Below are 25,216 nucleotides of genomic sequence, written 5' to 3' on the forward strand. Positions count from 1 at the left end.
AATAGCCTAAGCATATCCTTCATATTATCTTTATGGTTGGCATTTTAAAAATACCTCCTCATATTTTTTTTTCAATTTGATTACCAAATGCGAATATGCCAAAACGATCCGATTATCATTTTATCTTTTTTACACATTTCACATCAATCAAAAGTAAAATGATTGAGATGGGCCTTTGTTATATATTTTGGGGCTCATAAAAACTTATTGGGCTTAGATTCGTAGTCTTTCTCCATTCACCACAAAAGCCCAATTCTTCTCGTTCTCATTACGGACCATTGTCAAAGCCCACAGCGAGTAGGGACCTATTGCATTTTTTGGTGTAAAACAAAGAGCAGAATTATAAAATATTTTTTTGGGTTTCCTTGTTCCTTCAAATCTTCGAATCTATGCTAAAATTTTAAGATCGTGGATCATCTTCCGCGATTTATCTTCATCGAGGGACGATTCCATCAAAGATCGTATCTTGATTTCTCATGTCCTTGAAAATATCGGTATGCTAGTTTCAAAGGCTTGGTTCATTTCATGCAATCTTTTTGTTATCCAGCAAATTAAAGATGGAGTGTTTGGTATACAAATATTTCCTGAATACATACCTTATGCAGCTAAAATAAATGAGTCACGTAGATTGTGCACGCAAGATCCGTCTGATTAGTAAACTGGTTTATTTGCCCCGTAAATGAGCTCACCTGGCTGGTAAACGGATCCACGTAAACAATACACAGTTAATTTGCGGGCGTCATCTACGCCACGAACACTCGTCAAGTGGGCGTCGGGAGGGTTCCCGACATAGACACTCCGACGCTCAAGTCAGTAAGCAGTTCAAAGAAAACTAAAAGAACAAGTGAAATTTTATAAAAACGAGAGCATACCTTGAATTGTCTGGAAACTCCTCTATTTATAGATTTTTAAGAGAATCTAATGACTTGGACTTCTACAAGCATAATCAATATTTTAGACTTCAATAGCGCGAAATCCAATTGATTTTATTAACCCAACAAATAATTGGTCTAATACCCAACAATACCCTTAATTTTTGTAAAAAAAAATTTTATTTTAAAATAGAAACCGTATACTTAGGAGACCTAATAGGTACGTACAACCAGAATAGAACGAAAAACACACACAAGGCGTGCTTTGTATTGCAGATTGAGGCAGAAGTGCTCTAAAGACTATCAATTTTGTCTTTTTGGACGGAGTGAACAGTTCCATATCTTTTGATTATTATGGTATATTTTCAAATTTAAAAATAATTGGTCGTTTGTCATTAATAGATATTTAATTTCTAGTAGGTGCAAGTTGGATGAGATCGTGTACTAGGTAGGTCCACTCACTCATTTATATATTTTGTCCAAATTCCACATAAAATCTTGATTTGTAATGGAGATGGGGAAATCAAAGAAGGACGCTAGACAGAGGTGAGAACGGCCCAGCGTCAAATCTTGATTTTATTACTTGTATTGCAATCACGAGGACAAATTATCGCCTGTTTGACGTTTGGGTCATCGGATGCTGCTTAACTTCCACATCGCTCTCAATTCGGAGTAAAATCTATTCTATATCGACCGGTAATTTGGTATCATCTAAAGTAAAGTTACAATTTTAAGAGACGAGTCAATCCTATCAATTTTAATTATATGTGATCGTCTCACACAAGTTTTTGTCCAAATTTAATATTATATTTAGTAATACACAATCAAATAAAAATTTAGATAAAATTTTAACATTGATAATAATGATCAGTTCTGGTAAATTTACTAGTTAGAACTTGAAAATTAGGTCTCCATTTTCTCCATATAACTTCCCCATCATGATTTCTCACTCAAGAATCACCGTGAAAAGCTCTGTGACCGAATTTTTTGTTTGCAGTGTTTTGTATTTGGAATAATTTGTATTTGGAATAATTATGATAAATAATTGATAGAAAAAAAGATATTGATGATTTGTATTGGTAAAGTGTGTGGATCGAATAGGCGTGGGGTGGTGGTGGGGAGACATAGGAACGAGGAATCCGGCAAGGAAATTAGGGTACGGAAAGATGGCCTGAAAACGACGGGTCCCGCTCTTAGGGAAGCAACCCAATTATTGCACCCCCCACGCCATTCCGACATTCATCATTTTGTCTCTCCATCATTAATTATTATTATTTAATTTCGGTGACTATTAATTATTTTTAAAAATTACTTAATAAAGTGTTGTCATGTTGAAATAAAAAAATGGATGTGAAACTCTACTTTTTTTTAATATTCAAGCTTTAGCTTAAGCTAGCAACATTCTTTTGGAAAATTAATACAAAAAATTTGTTTTTTATATACCAATGAGTCAAAGAAAACATTGTTACACGCGTACAGTGTGTTCTGCTCTTTCTTTAATTCTTTCCCGCCGCTGTCCTTTGGTATTGTTCTGCTTGTCCCTATCCAACATTTTTCCATGTTAACTTCAGTTATTTTTACTCCATTGTCTAATGACAAAGAATCTATGTAATAGAAAACATTATTTTCATTTATCCACAAAACAAATTAAATATAAATAAAATAATAGACGTTTTCAGGAAGAGACGTCGCTGATAACCAACGAATGATAAATGTTCACGCACGCGGTTCCATTCCATAACAAGAACACACAAGACATATTCCAACCCCTTATTATCAAATGCTACAAAAAAATTGAACCATGGTAAGAAAGAATAAGACAATAATGGGTGAGCACTTTAAAAAGGGGAGTGTATTATTGATCCCCCAACAAACAAGAGCCCCCATTTAGGAGCCGACCCATACAAAGCCTGTTCCCGGCCGACTCTAACACATTCGAATACGCATTCTCCTCTCTCGCTCTGCAAAAGCTGCCCACAATTCTCAGAATATTTCAGAACACTACCGTTTCACTAATATCCCAGACAGAATCTCTTATTTTTCCCCTAAACTTCACCAATAAAACCCCCTAAAGCTAAAGACCATTCTTTCGTCTGGAAAAAAGAACCCAAGAGAATGGCGAGTGATGCTGTGGAAAGGAAGCCCACCAGAGCTGGCCATGTCGGCCCGCCGCCGCCGGAGCCGGAGCATCTTCCGTGCCCGCGCTGTGACTCTATCAACACCAAGTTTTGCTACTACAACAACTACAACTTCTCCCAGCCTCGGCATTTCTGCAAGTCGTGCCGACGCTACTGGACTCACGGGGGAACACTCCGTGACATACCCGTCGGGGGTGGCAGCCGGAAGAATGCCAAGCGGTCTCGCACCAGTGCCGTGTCTGCTACCACCACCAGCTCAGGAGCCATCTCGTCGTCCCATCATGAGTTCCGCCACCTTCCCACCGTGGGTTCCCAATTCTTGGTCCCCCTGACGGCTGATCACGGCGGAGCGGTTCCCTTTACCGGTGATGCCAAGGGTGGGTTGAACATGTGCGGGAGTTACACTTCGCTCTTGAATACTCAAGGGACGTCGGGGATTCTGGCGTTTGGTGGGTTCGGGCTCGGGCTAGGGCCTGGTCTCGATGACGTAGGCTTCGGGCTTGGGAGGGCGGTCTGGCCCTTTTCGGCGCCTACCGGTGGCGTTGGGACGGCGAGCGTGTCGGAACATGCGTGGCAGCTTGAGAACGGGGAGAGTGGTTTTGGTGGTGGGGATTGTTTCAGTTTTCCAGATCTTGCTATTTCCACGCCGGGTAGTACTGTTTTGAAATGAAATATTTATTATTTTCTCATCGCTGTAATGTTTGGTTTCTGCTTTTGACAATATATTCCAAGTTTTTATAGCTTTAAACATTTCGCACTTTATAAATCATGTTTAATTTCAACTTTTCAAAATTCGATTATTTCAGATGATGCACAAATTTAGATTTATATAATGCAATGGATGTGCAGTATACAGTCAAAAGTTTTTGTGATATAATCAAATATAAATAAGTCTGCAATAGTAAAAAATTTACATAACTAGTCAATTTAATCCTTAATTATTATACATGACATTGCTTCACTCACTTCAAGTCCAAAAACTCCATTTTTATGGGCCTGTCTTGATATTTGGCGACAGATCGCTTATTAGGGTCATCCATGAAAAATTATTAATTTTTATGCTAAGAGTATTATTTTTTATTGTGAATATCGATAAAGTTGACCCGTCTCACAGATAAAAATTCGTAAAATCGTCTCACAAGAGACTTACTCAATTTATTAAACAATAATTACATTGAGTCTGGCATTCTTTAAAGTTTCACGAGAAATAAGAAAATTAGATTTAAGAAATGGAGGAGTCTTATATTGAACGCAGGCGGCGGCCCAAACTCGTAAGATTTAAACAATCTCTGGTACGTACTCTGCCCCGCTATAATATAGGGTTTGGATTATTGTAATAATAGGGAACCAAAATGAAATCGTTTCTCTTGTGTTATTCTTACGATAATAATAATAATAATTAATGGAAAAGTAAATAATGGATACAAGGACGGACGGGACAACCTTAAAATGATATAATTATAATCGATAAAAATAAGTGACTAAAAAAACGTTAGTGGAATGGAACAACCAAATATTAATTTAGTGTGGGCAATTGAATAATTGCAGTCTATGCGTAGCCATTTATTTTAAAAATAACGTCGGCCGTACAGACCAATATTTGTTTGGCTTTAATTCCCTACTTTCTCATAGAAAATTTATTATGAGAAAAAGTGTTTTTTTTTTTTGTTAAATATTTTTTTCCTAAATATATAATTTTAACTTATTTAAATAATTTCGATTTGATTAGCGGATTGTGGATGCCAGAAATATCACTGGAGAACGAGTCGTCGGCCTGAATTTATACTTCTCTGCCGCCTTCTCGACGGCGCTCTTCGCCCTTTCTCAGTAACGAGCCTATTTACTTTTTTTTAAAGTCTATTTTTTCCCAAAAAATAATGGTCCTGGAAATTTTATTGTTATAATTCGCTGCATCTTGGAGCTGAACCTTTAACCACAGAATCGGAAAAAGAACTTTTAATTGCTCTATCTCAGGTTCAGCTTATGGATACAGATACTGTTGAACTGTCCTTGGAATTTTGAATCCATTTCTTGAATAATTTTTTCCTTGAATAAGGTGTCTTGCTTTTAATTGTTTAATTTCAGGTGTTCACACAAGTTAATAAGTGGACGCACCAATTCGGTTCCCAGTCAAAATTTGATATTGACGAGGCTTGTACTCTCTGTAAACCTTTGGGCACAAAATGGAATTCTGTACGTTTCAAAACTTTTATTTCCCTCTATAAAGAAGAAAATTTGTTACCAGGAGTTGGAGCTTTGTGATACCGGGGAATTCTTAGTTCCCGCGACTTCATATTCGGACAATCGCCATTGTTTGGCCAAAATCATTATTGTGGACCTGTTAAATCTTGCTCAGGCTTAATAATGAGCTACAATGCGATATTTTTCTGATTAATTGCATTGTTGTTACAGTGTTCTTTATTTTCCTGTACTAGCGTACCAAATGCTCCGGCCCTTGAAGATTGAAATAGAAATTCTCTGTCTGAAATTTGCTTGGATCATTAAGCAGTTAGACACTTGGTTGTACGCAGTCATTCTGATGGCATTTTTCTTCTTGAATTTTTCTTGTATAACTAATACTCACTCTCTTCACTATCTATTTGTTCTAGGTGTTCTTGTTTGCTGTCAACAATCCATATATATGGTCAACACTCAGCGGGGAAAACTTTTGTAGCCATTTCCAAGTTTTTGATTGTGCCAGTATGTTTAATCCGTGGCACCATGTGATTTTTGTCAAGTGTGGCATCTCTAGCTGTGTTCTCTATTCTAGCATTGTGTCTCTTTGCAGGGGAGCGGTTGGGAAACCTTCATGCATCTGTTGTGTCTTTTCTTGGAATTGACAATCGATTGCGATCTTTCATCTTCACATAAAGCTAGTGCATTGGCAGAAAAAAAAAATTCAAATTATGACTCGTCGATACCAAATTGGTCATTGACGTCGAAACCTGAAAGTGCTAAATGCTATGTTGTGACAGCTATAATTCGGGTTTTACGTAACATACTCAAATATCTAAAACAGTATTGCGATAGCAGAACCATGAAAATATACCTAGATTCTGTTGCCTCGTTGTTATTAAATGTTTCATGGGAAATTTTGAGTGAGATTCTTGTTGATTGTAATGCTGAAGCCTCTGATAAAGATGTTTCACTTCACTCAAAGCTTGTACATCCGAGAGAAATGGAAATGTTACGTGGCATTCTTCTTCAGTTTGTTTACTCCTTCGTGGATCAAATAGACCAAGTGGAAGATGGAGTGAGGCCTTCTGCAGATATCTGTCAAATCAATGATCTTTTATTTTTCTTCGCTAATTAGTGTTTTATTTATATTTTTCTTACATATTTGTTTGCATTAGATAGGCATCTATGGTCGACTGAATTGATATTATGAAAACAGATGCTAATGGTCAAGCTAAATTAGTTCCCAAAGGTATGTTATCTTATCCACAAGTTCTTTAATTTCAAGCCATTATCTGAATGAAAGCCTGATGAGAATTCTTCTATGGAAGACTCAGCTTTCCGTAGTAGCATTTGTGAACCAGGAAAAACTGGATATGATGTCTCGCCATCTGCAAAGACTTGCAGTTTTCATTTTCCTTAAATTTTCCCTGAATTTGGTCGGCTCAAAAGAAAATAACGACAAACAATGCACCCATGAAGATCTGAGGCTTTGTTTGACGTCTGATACGAATTACGATCTTATTTAAAAAGCTTGATGTATAATATAATGGAACGTTGATTCGATCATTTTATTAATGCATTGTTACAATGATGATGTTTGAGCAAAATTCCAAAGAGTACGAAGCATGCATGTTGATGAGGCAAACAATATTCTGGCACACCTTACTCCATGTGTGTATATTCTTCACACATGGAGACAAACACACAAAATTATTGTGCTTTACGACAACATGAACATGTGATCTGATCGACAAATTGGTTTCACTTCATCCGGTGGATTGTTTTGGATCATCCATAATCGCTATTACAATCTCGGAAGCTATTGTTCACGGGCCGAACTTCACCCCAAAATTCTTGGATAATGTGAATCTCTTGTACTTAAATAAATGCTCATTTTATATTTTGCAAATTCAAAAACACTCGTTCACCATACTACACGTAACATTCATTCTGGAAATACATTGATATTAATATGAGATAAATTAAAATCTAAATAATTTAATATTGAGAAAGAAGTAGAAACTTGTTCATGACCATACTACAATATATAAGAAATAGGGCAAAAACTTGTATGAGACGGTCTCACGGGTTGTATTTTCTGAGACGAATATCTTATTTGGGTCATCCATGAAAAATTAATACTTTTTATGCTAAGAGTGTTACTTTTGGTTGTGAATATCGGTAGGGTTGATCCGTCTCACAGATAAAAATTCGTGAGACCGTCTCAAAAGAGACCTACTCAAGAAATAGTTGGAAAAACAAAAAACAAAACTAACACACGAACTGCATGCAAATGCACTGATAGGTAGTGTATATTATGTGTGGGGAACGAGAAACTGGAGAAGCATTAATTTTAAGTAAATTGACAAAGAAGGGATCATTCATTAATGGTGTTACGTACTCAGTCGTGTATAATTCCTTTTGTCGTCCCTGATAACACAGAATTTTCATTTTGTTTTGAAAATTAAATTACATTGAAAAATTAAATTTATTTTTTTTAAAAAAAATCAAAATTTTGTAAAAAAGTGTGAGAGAAAAAACAATTTATTTAAGGATCATCTGAAAATTTATTATCTGATTAATTTATTGAAATTATTAAATTAGTAAGCTAACCCAAGTCGAAACTGGGAAAAAATATTATTTTAGAGAGATTTTTAATTTATATATATTTAATGTAGATATATACATATTCACACATTGACTATTTACGTAAATATTTAAATCAATTGTACTTTTATACGGAAACATGCAAATTTATTTTACCTTGAAAAAAATAAAAATAAAAAATAAAATGCATCATTATCAATCCCTTCCGGCTTTTTTTTATATATAATTTAACCGCAATTTTTGACATTAACAAAAACTTGGAAGACCAAACGAGCACATTTTATATCTAAAAATGTATTAAAATGGTTACTAGAAAGATCCTTTGATGGAACAAAACAAAATATCATATAAAGCTAGCTAGATTACCCATTAAATTAAATTAATAACTATATTAAAATTTTATTTTTTTAAAAAGTCAGATGTTGTACCAATTGTAGCAAGATGTTGTAAAATCGAAATTTTAGGTCAATCTTCTATATTTTCTCCACAAAATTATGTTTTCAGAGTAAACTAGGTTTTGTATGAACAAATAAGACAAATTCCCTTGTCAAATACGTCCAAAAATAAATAGAAAAATCTTTAAAGCTTTGCATAAAAGATAAAAATTATACGTAAATCTGACTTTTAAAAGTACGGCCGGAATAAGTAATAGTGATATGTACGTTTTACCAACTAGCTGATATATGCATGCATCCACGAGTTGGAATAATCGCAAGCTTCCCAAAAGAGAAAATTAATAATACGTTTGAAACATTTTAGATTGTGTTTTGAGAGATTGAAATTTTATTTTTGTAATAAAACAATATATCAAATTTTAAATAAACATAATATTTAATTATATAACAGTAACACAAAATTGAATCAATTTCAAACTACATCAATGTTAAATGAACTTGAAATTTATTTTAATTATTATGTATATTATACAGACAAATAAGAAGTGAATTTAAATTTTATGATCTTACTTCTTGAAAATATATTTAAAATCTATAGATTTAAAATATATAGATGTAAACACAATTTTAAAGAATTTGTTTATATAATAATAAATTTATTATTCTTTTCCGCTGTAATTAGGGCCACGTGCATGTGACTTTTCTTAGAGTTTAATTCTCAACGGAGGTGTTATCAAATTTCAATTCTCAACGGATCTACTCTATATTTTAATAAGAGCATTAATTAAAATTTTATTTTGTAATCATAATAGATTAAAATCTATCTCGTATGGAGTGTATTTCATCTCACACTTTTAAGACTCATTAAAGTAATTTGTCTGTTTCAAAAAAAAAAAAAAAAGGTAATTTGTCTATACCAAAAAAATATGTCTCGATAACCCCATTCGAGCATTAAAAAAAATTATTCTGCAATTTTCTTACTATAACACTAAATATTCGAATTTTATATTTTTTTCCTGTTTTAAAAAGATAAAGGCCGACTGAAAATTGACAAAAACTTATGTGAAACGGTCTCAGGGGTCGTATTTTGTGAGACATATATTTTATTTTGGTCATCAATGAAAATATGCTAAGAGTATTACTTTTTATTGTGAATATTGGTAGAGTTGACCCGTCTCACAGATAAAGATTTGTGAGATCGTCTCACAAGAGAGATCTACTCCTTAAAATTTTAGTTATATGGATGATAAATTAGTTTGGAAAAATTCTTTTTAAAGTATCTAATCTGTTAATTTTAAGGAAAAAAATAGTTTTGTTTTGTTGGCACATAAAATTGAATTGTTACATAGTAAACCCTAAATACAGAGAAGATTATATAACAACCTAAAAAGATAGAGAATAAACATGATGAAAAGTAAATGGGAAGTAAAATACTACTACTATATATGATTTGAAATGTATCCTTGAGTAAATTCTCTCTCAGAAACCCCAAAAAGTTGGATGAAAAAAACTGATTAGTTACGATCAAATGTGAACAAACTCTTACATTTCTCTTTACTTCTCACTCTACTCCTTTTTCTACTTTGAGCGCATGTTCCCTGCCTAAAATTTGCTGCAAGAAAAGTCAAACCAGTAATAAATAAATAGTCAAGATACACATTTCGGACAAAAAAATATAGAAGGAAAAAAAAATTCTTGTTTCTTAATTTGTACCTAAAAATTTATAAAATATATCCTTTTCGATATTAAATTTGATGGTTACAACTAATTTCCTATCATAAACAATATTAAAAAGTTGGTTTGTTGTCTAATTCAATGAAAAGAGAAATCTTGCTATTGTTTTTTTAGCACATGGGAACTGATATTCACTATCTTTCGAAATATACTATATAAACTCTCAAGCTAATACAATATTTTTCAAATCATGTTTGTCAAATAAACCACATTGTGTAATTCATATGCAACAGGCTCGGTTAAAAACATGTTAGTAAGAAAAATCGAATGCCTAACTATTAATCAATAGATCATCTACCACGCCAAACTCGTATAAGATTTGGGTCTATGGTATTGTTTCTTTGACTTCCAACTGTGACATCATGAGAACGTTGTAGCAAGTCAATTTCCTATCCGGATAATTACATCTTATTAAAACATCTTTCCCCCAAATTTTGGTTGGATTCTAAAATTTATATCCGCGACCCATCATGCCAGGTGACAACAAATGCTGCACGAAACATAAAATCTAGAATTTATAACCTAATTTTTAGACAGACAATTGAAAAGAATTAATGAACTAATCAGTGGATCTAAGTTAATAAATTAGCAATAAAAAAGACTTCTGTAAAAATCGGCTAACATAAAAGCTTGAAAACAAACCCTACGACCAGGAAAGAAAATATACAATTTTGTCTTTGTGGTACTACCAATTCTGTCGAGTGAAGATGCTTAGCTAAATCTGGCTCCCACACTGTACCCCACATAAAATGCAAAAACCGATGAGGCAGCATATGCAAAGGGCACTTGGGTTTTATAGTAGGATTTATGATTACTGAATAAAGACATGTATGGGCTGTGAAAAGACAACGATTCTCATAAAAACCCCCTACTGCCATTCGACAGATAGTAAATTTCTGCTACGCCTTTCCTCTTACTCAGCTACAACATCACCCTATTCATTCAAAAGAAAACAATTCCAAATGTCCAACCCTTAATGCGTGCGAGTGATCATACGTCACCTCTGATGCATTAATGGGATTAAAGAGGAAGAGAGAGAATTATTTAAACGCACGAACGAAACCAAGCAACATGTAACATGAAACCAGTAAAGAATAGGGTACAGAAGAAAGAAGTTACCTGGATGTTGGATTATTTGAAAGAATAAAGCTCAGAGTGCATGTGGGATTTTGATTTTGATTTTTTTTTTACATGAAGTTTGATTAACACGAAGAACCAATGCTTCTGCCCTCCTCGCTTTTCTCTTTCTGCGGTTGCGGTTGGGAGGGTGAGGTTTGCGGTTGAGCTAATTGCTGATGTTTCTGCTGCAGCTGCTGCTGATGGTGAGCTGTTGCAGCGCTCTGTTGCTGAAGCAGGAGCTCGTTTGACTGAAGCTGAAGCTGGTGCGGCTGATGAGATTGTGGATGGGTTTGAGAATGCGGAAGATCTTGCGCTTGTTGATGGATACGATAATGGTATTGGTGGTTTTCATAAGAGCCCAAAGCCAAGGAAGGATGCATAGTTGCTTCTGCTGCCGGTTCAGGCATTTGATTGAATCCGGTGGCAGCAACCTGAACTCCGGTGTCGTCAAACCCATTGTTGAACATCACTAAATCATTCTGCTGCTGTTGTTCATAATTTCTCAGCATTTCTTGCTCCCTGGCAGCGGCCACCGCCATCAACTGCTGCGCTTCAAGCATTTGTTGCTGTTGATGGTGCGGCTGAGGCTCCCTAATGATCAAATTCCCCCCATGTGGGACCGCTGTTGGCACTCCCATAGTCGGGTGCATATTGTACGGCATCACCTGATAAGCTGTCCCGTAGTTCGGATGTTGCTGCATAAAACCCGGGTGATTCAATATAGGCAACATAGCTGAAGGCCCAATATATCCAGCCAATTCCTTTTTTGCATTTTCTAAATCACACTGCACATTCTTGAGCTTACGCTGCAGAATCGATATAAGGCCAACGCATCCATAAACCGGGTCTCGAAGGCGGTAATCCGCCTCGTAGGCTAATGAATTCACCGCATCCTCACGCTGGCTTGGGTTGAGTTCGTTCAGAAGCTTCGCCACATTACTGGCACCGAAAACCTTATGAACATTGGTGAATTTCTGAGGTGTCTCCGGTGGAAAATAGGGTGCGAACACACATTCCTGCGTGCATTTCCGCCGGAGACACTTGCACGCGGCACATGGAGAGTTTGAGGAAGACATCTTCTAAGCCTTCAACTATTTTTTATCCTGTACGAAGCATGAAAACCACTAGCAATCAATTAACATATCCCAAGAATCACCGTAAGGGAAAAAAAATTAGTGTGTTCAAAGATTACTGTATTGTTTGATATTCAGCGAAATCTCGTTTTTCTTTCTCACCGATTAAAGAGAAGTGAAGCAATTAAGGATTGAGCATATCGAAGCCGACCTGGAAAGTCAATTAATCCATTCTTAAAACCCAAAGCATTGATTTAATAAATAAACAAAGTCAGAAGGAGAAAAAAATCAAACCAGTTTTATCAAAAAAAAAAATTAAATATAAAAAAAGAGAGAATTGTAGTAACAGCCTGACTGTAACCAGAGAAAACGATAAGAAGGTTTTTCTTCACTTCTCCCCCATAACTATATCAACTTTGAATACTAGAAAAGATGGGGATATTAAAAAGAAATTTCCAGATCCAAGAGGATCAAAAAAATCCAATCCAAATTTTAAAAAATACCGATACAGTTTTCTTTTCTATGCTAAATTCACACGTCGAGATCTTTCCTTATCTGTAACCAAATCTCATCTATCTATATCTTAAAACTAACTCACAAAAAAAAAAAAAAACGAAACAAATACGGTAAATAAAAGAGGATAATACAAAAAAAAAAAGAAGAAAAACTAAACGAAAAATGAAGTCGTCTCACCATTTCTTACCTTCTGAACAAAAATATACTTAAATCACTCTCTCCGAAGCGCTCAGAACCATAGCACCTGCAAAATCAAACGACAGAAAATATATGAACACAGAATATGCAATACAAGAGCTAAACAATAAAAAAATAAACTCCAATCTGATTCATTTTTTTTCGTAATAAAACCTCAGAAAATGGAGGAAAATATGCATGAGCGGACCTTCTTCACATCGGAGAGCGCGGAGGCCGAGGGTTCGAGCAAGAGAACCTTTGATCCGATCTTCAACCTTTGCGATCCCAAAATGTAAGGAATTTCAGAATCAAAAAGACGAAATATCACAAATAATCTACGTGAGAGATGAGAAATTTCGGATTTTGGATCAATTTGAAGAGAGGGAGAGATCATACGCCAAAGGCCCTATGCCATTATATATTATATATGCGTGTGTGAGAGTGCGTGTAAATATGTGTGAAATTTCATATATTTATCATTCAGAAGTTGATCTTGTATTATGCAAGAGCGTGTGGGTTAATCTGGTTCGTCCACGTGTGCTGAAAAGAGAATACTTGACCGCTGGATCGCGTTCAAGGGCTTGCTCTCATTTTCATTGAGAAAATGCTGAGTTACCCCCATTGTCTCCGTACGCAAAACTGCCCTCTTTGTATTTCATTTAGGCCCTTGGAGTTTCGGTATCTTTTTTTTTGTCCACATTTGAGGAGCTTTTATTAGTTCAAGCATACTTGGAATTAAATAAAGAATGAAGACACAGACAATAATGTTGGAGTTATTTAATTATCAAAATCTCGTTATAAATTCAATACAAAATATCACGAAATAATAGCAAAATCTCACAATATAAAAATAAAATCTTACGATATATTATTCTAAATATCGTTGTACGACAACGATATTTTAGTTATACATTTAACGTTATTCTTAATTTATTTCTTAGTGACCTTGTATTTAATTTTTTTTAGATTTTGTTTTATACTTATAGTTATTATTTGAAACTAGGTCATATTTACTTACTTATCTAATTTAGGTTTTTGCATGTCGCTGATGATTGTCTCTGATACTATAAATTTTGAAATTTTATGTATCATTTTTAAAAATAAATTAGAAAGTCAATCGCGAAAAAAAATACGGTTTCCGGCTTCTCCCATGGTTTTGGATACATTTAGTTAGTGAAATACTCTGTTGATCCATTTGGTGTAACATTTTATGACTCAGATTTAAACGAATATAATTGACCCTAAATATTTACTTATTTGATCATTGTAACTGTCATACTATATATATTATGACAAAAACTTGTGTGAGCCGGTTTCACGGGTCGTTTTTTGTGAGATTGATCTCTTATCTAGGTTATCCATGAAAAATTATTATTTTTTATGTTAAGAGTATTATTTTTTATTGTGAATATCGGTAGAGTTGACCCGTCTCACAGATAAAGATTCGTGAAACCATCTCACAAAAGACATACTCATATATAATTGCAACAAGAAATATTATGCCATTTGGAACATTTCGTCCCAATACTCTTAACAATATAGTTAGTACATTCTATATGATATACAAATTACGAAGAGTAGGTCTCTTGTGAGACGGTTTCACGAATCTTTATCTGTGAGACGCGTCAATCTACCAATATTCACAATAAAAAGTAATACTCTTAGCATAAAAAATAATATTTTTTTACAGATGACCCAAATAAGATATTCGTCTCACAAAATACGACCCCTGATACCGTCTCACACAAGTTTTTGCCAATTAGGAATATCCCTCCATAATTATTATGATTCTTTATTGTGTTTTAATTAAGAATAAATTTTTTTTGTCTTCTTGATCACAATAAAGTAACAATTTTAAACCTGCAATTTATATCTAATACCATAAAAATGGCACGAGTATCGGAACAATTTTAAGATGAAAATGTGATTAAATTTTACTTGTTCAAATATGGTTGCAACAGCTTTGACCTAATTCATGTGGGAAATTTTTATTTTTATTACCTCAGTTGGAATTTTATATTGGTCTGGCATTTTATATCACCTTGGCAATAGCAATTATAATTGGCCCACACAAAAGAGTTTCAAAAAATGAAGTGACACATCCTTAAATCTTTATCGGCCCGCAGCCTTTTTCATGATTAAATTTACCCTAACCTCTTTCTTTCGTATGTTTGTATATTTCCCTGCAATTTAATGTGTTCTGGGGTATTTTATTTCATTTTTAGCAACAAGGTCGATTGTTTTACAAGATAAAATATAGAGACAAAAATTTGTGTGAAACGATCTCACGGATCGTATTTTGTGATACATATATATTATTTGGGTCATCCATGAAAAAATATTACTTTTTATACTAAAAATATTATTTTTTATCATGAATATTGATAGGATTGACCTGTCTCACAAAATAACTACTCAAATATAGATTGTTTAAGAAATTCCTTATTCCAAATCAAAATAATTTGATGGATATAGTTGAAATTGAGTTATAATCATGCGCGATATCCATACATCGTACCACAATAAAATGATACATTACAAATATTCGACTAGTTTTTTTTTTTTTTTTTGAAAGAAAACACAATTAAACATTAATAGCATCCAACGATGTTACATCCATCGACTAGGATGGGTACAAAGAACTCGTAACTTTGGTCAAATATTTTTTTTTAAATTAATTTATAATATACTATAGTTTTTTTTTCCTTTGCATAACTGCCTTTAAATATCTAATAAAAACAAACATTCCCAAAAACTATATACAAAAAATTTGTTATGCATACCATAAATGGTAAGCACGATAATATATACTTCATTTTAACAGTATAAAATATTTTCGTAAAATAATTATGGAAATAAAATTGTATAGATATATATACTTAAATTATAATATCTCTAAACGGGACGAATATATACAGAAAATAGACCTACAGCTTTAGACTCACACTTCCTTTGCTTGTACCCCAGTTTGACTTTCCATTGTACATGGGGGATCGTTCGATCCTACCTAGGGTACTGCCCCACAGGATTTAGATGGTCCATATTTAGTCACATTTGTGATTTAAAAAAAAAATAGTGGATCTCATGTACTTGTAGCTAAATCTGGACCCTGGATCTACACATGGGGGCACTGCCCACACATGTAGGGTAAAATATTCCGTACATGGGATAGAAGTAACTATCATCGATTCCAAATCTAGCCAAAAAAAATGGAAAACTTACCAAAAACCACAAATGTGGACGTTAAAAATGAAACAATTATATAAGCCGCGGAGCATTTAAATCTTTGAAGTTGAATTTTGTTCGACCGCATTTATTGGTCAATATAACAAAGCATTCAAAGCCTCAACTGCATTAAATACTCTTAAATTTTTAATTAAATCAGATTTCATTAATAATATATATCTTTTGAATTCTTTTTTTAGGATCAAAAGCTCATAATATTATTACAAATAATTGTCAATTACAAGTTTAAGAAATTAGGAAATAAATTTATCATTCGTCCAAACAAAGGATGAAGGAGGACAAAGTAAAACGAACAATACGAAGAAGAAAATATAATATTTAACATATTGTCAAAATAATAATAATGCTGAAAATAAGGACACATACTTAACACACGGGTGTGTGTCAGTGCGTGTATTTTAAAAGGGGCTCTTGATCATAAACAAGCATGAAATAAATTATAATGTGTATATAAGATGTTAGTGTTGTGTTCTAATGTTGTCAACAACAGTACACAAATAAATATCATATTTAAATTATGCATGTATTCGTACTTGTGCAATATCTTATGACCAGAATTCAATATAAAAATTGTGTAAATCGATTACTCCAAAATCATACTAATGAGTATAACAAAACTAAATTCATTGACACTCTAAAGAATTAAGATGCATCAAAATAAACCAAACTCAAAAATAAATGCATAAACCGAAGTTGCTTAAAACAAATACTAGAAGAACACTCTTCGAACAACACTCTGCGTCAGTGTTGTTTTTCACGGACATTCAACACCAATCAATAACATGACATAAATGTGTATCAATCACTCAACACCGATTCTCGTAGTTTGATCTCCCGCAAATCAGCCAAGTAAATCACACTGACTAAATCTTATATGACAGACTTGTTCGAGAAAATATTAATCAAAGGAATATTAATTTCTTACCATTGATCAAATACTTACATATTTTACCAACTCAAACATCCTCAAACTATTTGAGGGCTTTGTTCTTATTATTATGAATTCCATTTGGCTCAGAAAGTCGTGTCTTTCAATATAAATAAGGCTGCGTTTGGTTTGGAGGATAAAATAAACTAATGATTAGTAAGTAAATGATAAAGAAAATGATCGTTGTAGGAATGTAATATATGATGTTATGTTTGGTATGATTTTTAAGTGTAGGATAATTTTGAATTTTTTGATGAAATGACAAAATTGCCCTTTCTTTTTTTTTCTTCTTCCAATCCGACGGCGACGGCGGCGGTCCGGCAACGTCGGTGCGGCCAGCAATCAACGGCTGCCGGCCGGCCGGAAGTTATCGGTCGGCGGCGACGGTCGATGGTCCGGCGTCGGACGGCGGCGATCGGTCGGCATTCGGCGGCGGGCGGTGGCGGCGGTCGTGGCGGGAAGTGGTGGTGAGTTTGGATATAGGAGAATGGTAAAATTGGAAAGATACGAAGGATTAAGAGTTGGATAAATAATCCTAGGGGGTGAGGAGGTATTATTTTAACCCACCTAATATAACCTAATCATTCATAGGAGGTATTGACTTGGTTAAATAATCACGCGTACCAAACTAGGGATAAGGTGGGTTAAAAAAAATAAACCCACCTTATCACCCAAACCAAACACACCAAAGTTGATTATTCTGCTCTAGTTTATTGTTTCACTCCTATCTATGTTCCAGAAGAAAATTTGCCAACATAACTGTTTTCTCGATACGAAATTGAGATTACTTGGATTCTTTAAAAAAAAAAAAAACATAGCATGTCTAAATCTAACTGAAATTTCTGGTGGTGGAAGAAGTGGTTGGAAAAGAATGAAATTCGACATGAAAAAAGGAAAAATATATCAAATATTCCATCAAAAAATAAAATCATGCCAAGGAAGATTTATCACAAAAAATTATAATACTTAATCGTATATCAAATTCAATACATTTTTTAATAAATGTTTGAATTGCACAAAAAAATATTACATATTATTATAAAAGATAATTTTAGCTCAAAAAATCATATATCAAATTCAATACATTTTTTAATAATAACAAAGAAAAATCTATACAAAAGAAAACAAAAAGAAAAAAGAACAACAATCCTCGATTTTTTGTACGTGAAACCATGTTTTAAAATTTCCTAATCCACGAGAAATAAATCCAAATCCCTATTATCCAATCATTGTCAAGGTCTTTTTCATCTTTTCATTTTTTTTATACATAAAGTTTTTTTTTCGGCTAATATTGAATATGTATCGTGTATATTGTATGGAATTCTGCTCAATTCGAGCCACAATTTTAAATATTTTACCTATTTTTAGTTTTTTTTTATTATCATATAAATCTGCCGGTTAATTGAAAAATATTTAAAACCTATAATTATATAAATTTATTTTGTTAACTATGCATTTGAATGTAAAAGTTCATGTAAAGTAACGTTTTTATGGGTTTTTATATGTGCATTGATTGGAAATGAACTTTTTAAAAAATTAAAAGTGTGGAGAATTTAAAAGGTATTAATTTTTGTTGTTTTTCTGTCACATATACTATTTAAAAAAATAATAACAAAAATCTAATGATAAAAACCATTCGTTCTAATGTTAAAAAAAAATTAAAACTTTTCTATTTAACAATACATTAAATATCTCTCTTTCTTTTTACCGTAGAAAGCACATTGAATTAAATTTACGACCTATTTACAGGCATTGGTTTGACTGAGGTTAATTAAATTTGATAATTGCGGCATTTGCCTAAAACGTCAAAGAAACCTACTTGGCATTCAAGCTACATAAATCGATTTGATTAAAGAAATTCAAAGCAAGCCAAATAAGACAAATTTCTAATCAATTTTCCAAGTTAACCTCTAGATTTGTCAACGTCATGTAGACTCGATCAATATTCAGATCTAAAAATAATATTTTTGATATAAAAAATACTATTTTTTTTATAAGTCGAGTCGGTAAGAGATTTGTGTGTGAGATGATATCACCTGAATTTTTATGCATAATTAAAGTGTGAGTTTGAATATAGCAACTGGCTCAAAATAATGTTTTACTAATATGGTGTTTAAATCAATTTTTTAAATAGAAATATAAAACTCAAAATTCAAGATTTTAAAAAAAATTTGTATTTTCTTCTTCAGAGAACTCAAACAATTTTTTATAGAAAGAGTTCTGAATCAATACGCCAAATATTTTTTTTAGCAACTTTTGAATCCAATAATAGCAACTAAATTAAAATATAATTTAGTGTAGCTATCCCACAAAATTACCTGATAAATAAATTCTGAAAATTGAATAAATTAAAACAAGTTTGTGGCGCATCCTAAAATGCATGAATAAGCATCTCTAATTAATTAAAATTACTTTACCGAGCTTATGAAACGTTAACTTAATCTTGAATTTTAATTAATTTGATATACTTTGAACGTCACTTTGTATCTTTTTAAATCGAGTAGGTCCTTATGAGACGGTTTTACGAATCTTTATCTGTGTGACGGGTCAACTCTAGTGATATTCACAATAAAAATAACACTCTTAAAATAAAAAATATATTTTGTCATGGATAACCCAAATAAGATATACTTCTCACAAAATACGGTCCGTGAAATCGTCTCACACAAGTTTTTGAGTTTTAAATTACCAAAGATCTTATTGCACAAATACTTTAAAAATAATGTAATAAAGTATGTCTCTTGTGAGACGAGACGGTCTCACGAATCTTTATTTGTGAGACGGGTCAACCATGTCGATATTCACAATAAAAAATAATACTCTTAGCATAAAAAGTAATACTTTTTCATGGATGACCCAAATAAGAAATCCGTCTCACAAAATATAACTCGTGAGACCGTCTAACACAAGTTTTTGTCATTGTAATATTGTATCAGTGAAAAAATAAAATATGTGTTTAAATAAGATTTTTGTTAAACTTTTTTGAAAAATGTTTTACATTTTTTTATCCAAGTATATATATATTTTAAAAATATTGAAATATGATTTTTTTAGAAATGAATATAATTATAAAAATCAAAACATAATATTTTTTAACTGTAATTTTTTTTATAGAATAATTGTCAACCATATTTTTTCTTAAAATAACTTTTTACAAAAGTCCATATCCATTTTGAAACATAATTGTAGTATTACTTTGAGACAATTATGAAATTTTCAGTAGGAAAGAATTTATTATGTTATAAAGTTACAAGACGAAAATTTGTGTGAGACGATCTTATGAGTCGTATTTTATGAGATGAATATCTTATTTCGGTCATCTATGAAAAAATATTATTTTTTATGTCAAGTATATTATTTATTATTGTAAATATCGGTAGAATTCTCGTATCAAGAGACTGCACAGAGTAGAAATATCTAAATGGGGCGACAATATCCATAAAATAAAATATTCTCGCGTCATCTGATCCCAAAAAAATTAAAATTGAACTTTTGTTAATTTAATCACCCAATCCCATATTGCCACGTGGACGTCAGCATACAGCCTTGACCATCCTGCCCTACATTAATGTTTCTTTAATTTATTTCACCAATACTCCTCTCATGACCATATTAATAATATTTAAATTTATTTATTTTTCATTGAAAAATCATCGTCGTCGTTTTCTTTTCAGCACCTTCTCCACAGATCCTTTCATCCCCCGGTTCCTCTATCCTGTCTCAATTATCAGTGGCAACAAAGTAATCAAAGTAAACAGACAAAACTTTTATTGTTATTGTTACTGAGAAATTTGTTTTCAAATCTTTGAATTAAAGGGTGTTTTATAAGCTGCAAAATTTTGCGTTCTTGGAGGAGAATTGTGAACTGGAAGTGTGAAGTTAATATTTTTATTTATTTTTGGCGAAATGGGTGTCTGTACTTCGAAGCCAAAGTTTTCCCAAGAGCCCAATTTTCAGTCACCAGATGGAATCAGTCCCGTCGTCATTCCAGTCAAGGATAACCCAATTGCGGCAAATAATAATGCCGGAGATTCTGTTGAGTTCGTGGAAAAGAAAATTGAGGACAAGGAAGCTGGAAAAAAGTCGCCGTTTTTCCTGTTCTATAGCCCAAGTCCAGCTCACTATTTGTTCTCGAAGAAGTCCCCGGCGAGATCTCCGGCGCAGGAGGGCGGCACTCCGAGGAGGTTTTTTAAGAGACCGTTCCATCCGCCGTCTCCGGCGAAGCATATCAGGGCGGTGCTCGCGCGGCGGCACGGCACCGTGAAGCATAACGGCGAGGCGGTTCCGGACGGGAAGGAAGTGGAAGAAATGAGTCTGGATAAGAGCTTCGGATTTGCTAAGAAATTTTACGACAAGTATGAGATGGGAGAGGAGGTGGGGAGAGGGCATTTTGGGTATACTTGTAGAGCTAAATTAAAAAAAGGAGATCTTAAAGGGGAGGAGATTGCTGTTAAGGTCATACCTAAAGCTAAGGTGTGGAAATTTGTTTTGGTATTGCAGTTTCTTGTTGTTTGAGTTTAAGTGATTTGCATTTGAATTTTGATGGAGTCTACTGGTTTCTGGGCTGTACGTAGTGTTAAGGTTGGGGAGATATGCGGCCATTTGCAGTTGTGCGTTTTGCAAGCCAAACAGTTCGTTTTACCAGCTTTAAAATTTCAAGCTCGAATTCGAACACGAAAAATGAGTCACATAGAGACTGAAAACTATTTCTTGTTAACCATGGAATTTTGAACGTGAATTGTGAAAAGGCTCGTTTTTTTTTCCTTTAGTTGACATTATGATGCAAGATCATCGTTCTGTTGCTCAAAGATGTGTAATTTTTTTTGTACTCCTATATATATTCTGTAATTCTGTCATTTTTTTTCCTAAGTTTTAATATTCACTTTTACTTCCAGATGACCAGTGCTATAGCTATTGAAGATGTAAGAAAGGAGGTGAAAATATTAAGAGCTTTGACGGGTCATAGCAACCTAATACAATTTTATGATGCATATGAAGACCATGACAATGTCTACATAGTTATGGAGTAAGCTTTGATTTCTTGATCTGAGTCTTGGCTCTTGAATTCCTAGCATAGATCGACTCCGAATCTTTATTGGCTTCTTCACGATGTCGTTGAGTATCTCTGATAAGAGGTCGCTCAATTGTGTTTGATATCTCTCTCAGGTTATGTGAAGGAGGCGAGCTTCTAGATAGAATCCTTTCGAGGTAATTTGTGGTCCTTAAATATAGCTTCATTACAAACTTAATAAACGAAATAATTGGTTTTATTTCTAATGAATAGTTGATTTCACATAGTATATAACTAAGATCAAAAAATAAATTCTCCATGTCATAGGGGTGGGAAGTACGAGGAAAATGATGCAAAGGCTGTGATGAAGCAAATACTAAGTTTCGTAGCATTCTGCCATTTCCAAGGGGTGGTGCACCGTGATCTTAAACCTGAGGTATTTATTCTGATGCTCGACCTAAACTAGATAATTATTGTTGGGTCCTTGTCATTCGAGATTATTCATTAAAGAAGATTTTGCATTCACTGTCAGTTGCTAGTATGTTTAACTATAGCTTGTCTCTGGATCAGAACTTCTTGTTTTCATCCAAGGACGAAAACTCGATCTTGAAGGCTATAGACTTTGGATTATCAGATTTCGTGAAGCCAGGTTTGTTTGTAAGTTTCATACCTTAGATAGATATACAAACGGGGCAAATGATATGGATTTTATTGAATTTTTTGCAGACGAAAGGCTCAATGACATTGTTGGTAGTGCATATTATGTAGCACCCGAGGTTTTACATAGAGCCTATAGTACTGAAGCTGACGTTTGGAGTATAGGTGTGATAGCTTACATATTGTTATGTGGGAGCCGCCCATTTTGGGCTCGAACCGAGTCTGCTATTTTCCGTGCTGTTGTAAAAGCTGAACCGACTTATGAAGAACCCCCTTGGCCAACTCTTTCTTCTGAGGCAAAAAACTTCGTCAAACGCATGCTAACTAAGGATCCGAGGAAGAGAATGAGTGCTGCTCAAGCTTTGTGTAAGTATTTTGTCTCGCGGAATCAAAAGAATGTGATTTTATGATATGGTGCCACTTACAAGTTTTTCTCACTTCAGGTCATCCATGGATCAGAGATACTGACTTAAAAACGCCTTTGGATATATTAATACTTAAACTTATGAAGGCTTACCTGCGTTCGTCTCCCCTCCGGAAAGCTGCTCTAAGGGTGAGTATATGAAATTATTGCCAAGTAACTCAACAAATATTGCTTTTTTCATTTCATTTTCTGCATCCTCTCGCTCTGTTAATTAATATCGACTCAGTCGACATGCATATTGGGTCGTACACCTTTTTGCCTACCGACTCTCCACTTTGCGTTTTTTCTCTAATCTCTTGACTGGAATTTTTGCAGGCTTTATCTAAAACATTGACGGCTGATGAACTGTTCTACCTGAAAGAGCAATTTGAGCTATTGGAACCAAACAAAAATGGGACTATAAGTTTAGACAATATCCAAGCGGTTGGTTTTTTGCATGATGTAATAACCTATAACTTGATACCAATTACATATAATCCCAGCTTCTGTACTTCGATCAGGCCTTGAAGAAAAACGCAACTGATGCCATGAACGAATCACGCGTATTCGATCTTCTTGTTTCGGTTTGCTTCTTATTCCTATTTATAACATCCCAATATATCTTTATTTTTAGCTCCACTTTTGTTTGTTTTATAATCGATATCTTTTTCCTGTTATGTCAGCTGAATGCCCTTCAATATAGAAAGATGGATTTCGAAGAGTTCTGCACTGCTGCTTTGAGTGTGCATCAGTTAGAAGCCCGTGAAAGTTGGGAACTACATGCTCATTGCGCGTATCAACTCTTCGAGAAGGATGGTAACCGGAGTATCATGATCGAGGAACTAGCTTCGGTAAAAAAAACTTCAAAAAACCCAATTGCAAAGATGATTTCAGGATGGTAACCGGAGTATCATGATCGAGGAATTAACTTTTGAAAATTTGTTTCAGGAACTTGGGCTTAGCCCTTCAGTTCCAGTTCATTCTGTCCTCCATGACTGGATAAGAGACACAGATGGAAAGCTGAGTTTCCTCGGATTTGTCAAGCTGTTACACGGTGTTTCTAGGCGATCCTTCGCTACAGTTCATTAACACTTTCCAGTACATTACAATCACCCGAACCCTCGAATTGGTCTTGCCTAATTATCTTTGTGAAAGCACGAAAGATCCACCCGAGATGATTCATCCGAGTTTTTATTTTTATTTTTTGATCTCTTATTCGAGATTCATTGGTTTTAATGTTTTTGACGTCATATCACGTTCAAGTAATGAACGAACAGGGCTGCTACACGAGTAAAAAACTAGCCTTTATGTAACCGGTTGTATACAGTAAATACGTATGCAATTTATTGCAGCCGTGAAATTTCTCGTTGTGAATGAAATATACTTGAAATCAACAACCTTATCCAGAATCTACGATTCAAAAATATGTGTTGGGTTAAGCATACATGAGTGAGAGTAGTATAGGGACAGGTGATCTATTGGGAAGTTCTCATGTGTTAATCTGCCGACATTCCGTCGCTTGATCTGGTTGGCTAAGTAGATCATAAAAGAGTGATATCAGATCTTAACGGATAATATTTTCTCTGATAGGGACATGACCTACGGTAGGGAAAGATAAGACTGTTCTTTAAGGGATATGAAACACCATCAATAGACAGACACGCACCTCCCCGAACTCATGGGATTAACAGCTCGATTCATTAGCACCTAAGTAGATGCACTCTGCGCTGTCACAAGTATAAGGAAATAAAGTTGCGTCTTGGCTAACAACTATAACTTTTGGAATAGTGATAATTGTTTGATCCTAACAATTGGTATCAGAGCGAGGTCATGGGTTCAAGTCTCCCAAGAAGCATATTTCTATACTTTTTGGTGGGGTTAATGTTGGGTTAAGCGTGCATGAATGAGAGTGGTACTAGATGCGTGACCTCCTTGGAAGTTCTCATACGTCAAGCTTCTGACGTTGTGCCGCTTGATCTGGTTGGCTAAGTGGGCCGTAAAAAAGTGACATCAGATCTTAAAATGTAATACCATCTCTGATGGTGACATGACTGATAATAGGGAAAATGAAAGACTGATCTTTAAGAGATATAAGACAATATCATTAGCAGATAAACACGCACCTCCCCGGACTCATGGGCTTAATAGCCCGACCCATTAGC

The 25,216-nt window shown here is 34.1% G+C and overlaps 3 protein-coding genes across 14 annotated transcripts; 2 read left to right on the forward strand and 1 right to left on the reverse strand.

Moving 5' to 3' along the window:
• Nucleotides 1-2,673: 2,673 nt before the first annotated feature.
• Nucleotides 2,674-6,751, forward strand: LOC142539618 (dof zinc finger protein DOF5.8-like). 5 transcript variants are annotated; one of them, XM_075645187.1, is made up of 3 exons: nt 2,674-3,660; nt 5,620-5,710; nt 5,799-6,662. In XM_075645187.1, the coding sequence occupies exons 1-2, from the start codon at nt 2,988-2,990 to the stop codon at nt 5,682-5,684; spliced, it is 738 nt and encodes a 245-aa protein (XP_075501302.1). In that variant the 5' UTR covers nt 2,674-2,987; the 3' UTR covers nt 5,685-5,710; nt 5,799-6,662. The 5 variants fall into 5 exon arrangements, 2 of the variants coding, with proteins under 2 accessions (XP_075501302.1, XP_075501301.1); XR_012818953.1 differs by lacking the exon at nt 2,674-3,660 and adding exons at nt 4,611-4,984; nt 5,096-5,203 and having other exon boundaries at nt 5,620-6,751; XM_075645186.1 differs by having other exon boundaries at nt 5,620-6,663.
• A 2,858-nt stretch (nt 6,752-9,609) lies between these two features.
• LOC142539619 (LOB domain-containing protein 10-like) lies at nt 9,610-13,241 on the reverse strand. Of its 8 annotated transcripts, none has more exons than XM_075645192.1 (5): nt 13,018-13,241; nt 12,820-12,876; nt 12,279-12,327; nt 11,044-12,146; nt 9,610-9,802 (listed from the first exon to the last, which is right to left on the reverse strand). In XM_075645192.1, exon 4 carries the CDS (start codon nt 12,117-12,119, stop codon nt 11,127-11,129), a length of 993 nt encoding a protein of 330 aa, XP_075501307.1. In that variant the 5' UTR covers nt 12,120-12,146; nt 12,279-12,327; nt 12,820-12,876; nt 13,018-13,241; the 3' UTR covers nt 9,610-9,802; nt 11,044-11,126. The 8 variants fall into 8 exon arrangements, with proteins under 8 accessions (XP_075501307.1, XP_075501304.1, XP_075501308.1 ...); XM_075645189.1 differs by having other exon boundaries at nt 12,236-12,327; XM_075645193.1 differs by having other exon boundaries at nt 12,810-12,876.
• A 7,360-nt stretch (nt 13,242-20,601) lies between these two features.
• On the forward strand, nt 20,602-24,451 carry LOC142539620 (CDPK-related kinase 5-like). Its single transcript, XM_075645198.1, has 11 exons — nt 20,602-21,456; nt 21,879-22,009; nt 22,150-22,191; nt 22,322-22,430; nt 22,565-22,643; nt 22,721-23,017; nt 23,095-23,204; nt 23,391-23,498; nt 23,576-23,638; nt 23,738-23,905; nt 24,003-24,451. The coding sequence occupies exons 1-11, from the start codon at nt 20,890-20,892 to the stop codon at nt 24,141-24,143; spliced, it is 1,815 nt and encodes a 604-aa protein (XP_075501313.1). The 5' UTR covers nt 20,602-20,889; the 3' UTR covers nt 24,144-24,451.
• Nucleotides 24,452-25,216: the final 765 nt, after the last annotated feature.

The sequence above is a fragment of the Primulina tabacum genome, chromosome 3 (genome assembly GCF_025594145.1).
Source record: "Primulina tabacum isolate GXHZ01 chromosome 3, ASM2559414v2, whole genome shotgun sequence".
Classification (NCBI taxonomy): Eukaryota; Viridiplantae; Streptophyta; class Magnoliopsida; order Lamiales; family Gesneriaceae; genus Primulina; species Primulina tabacum.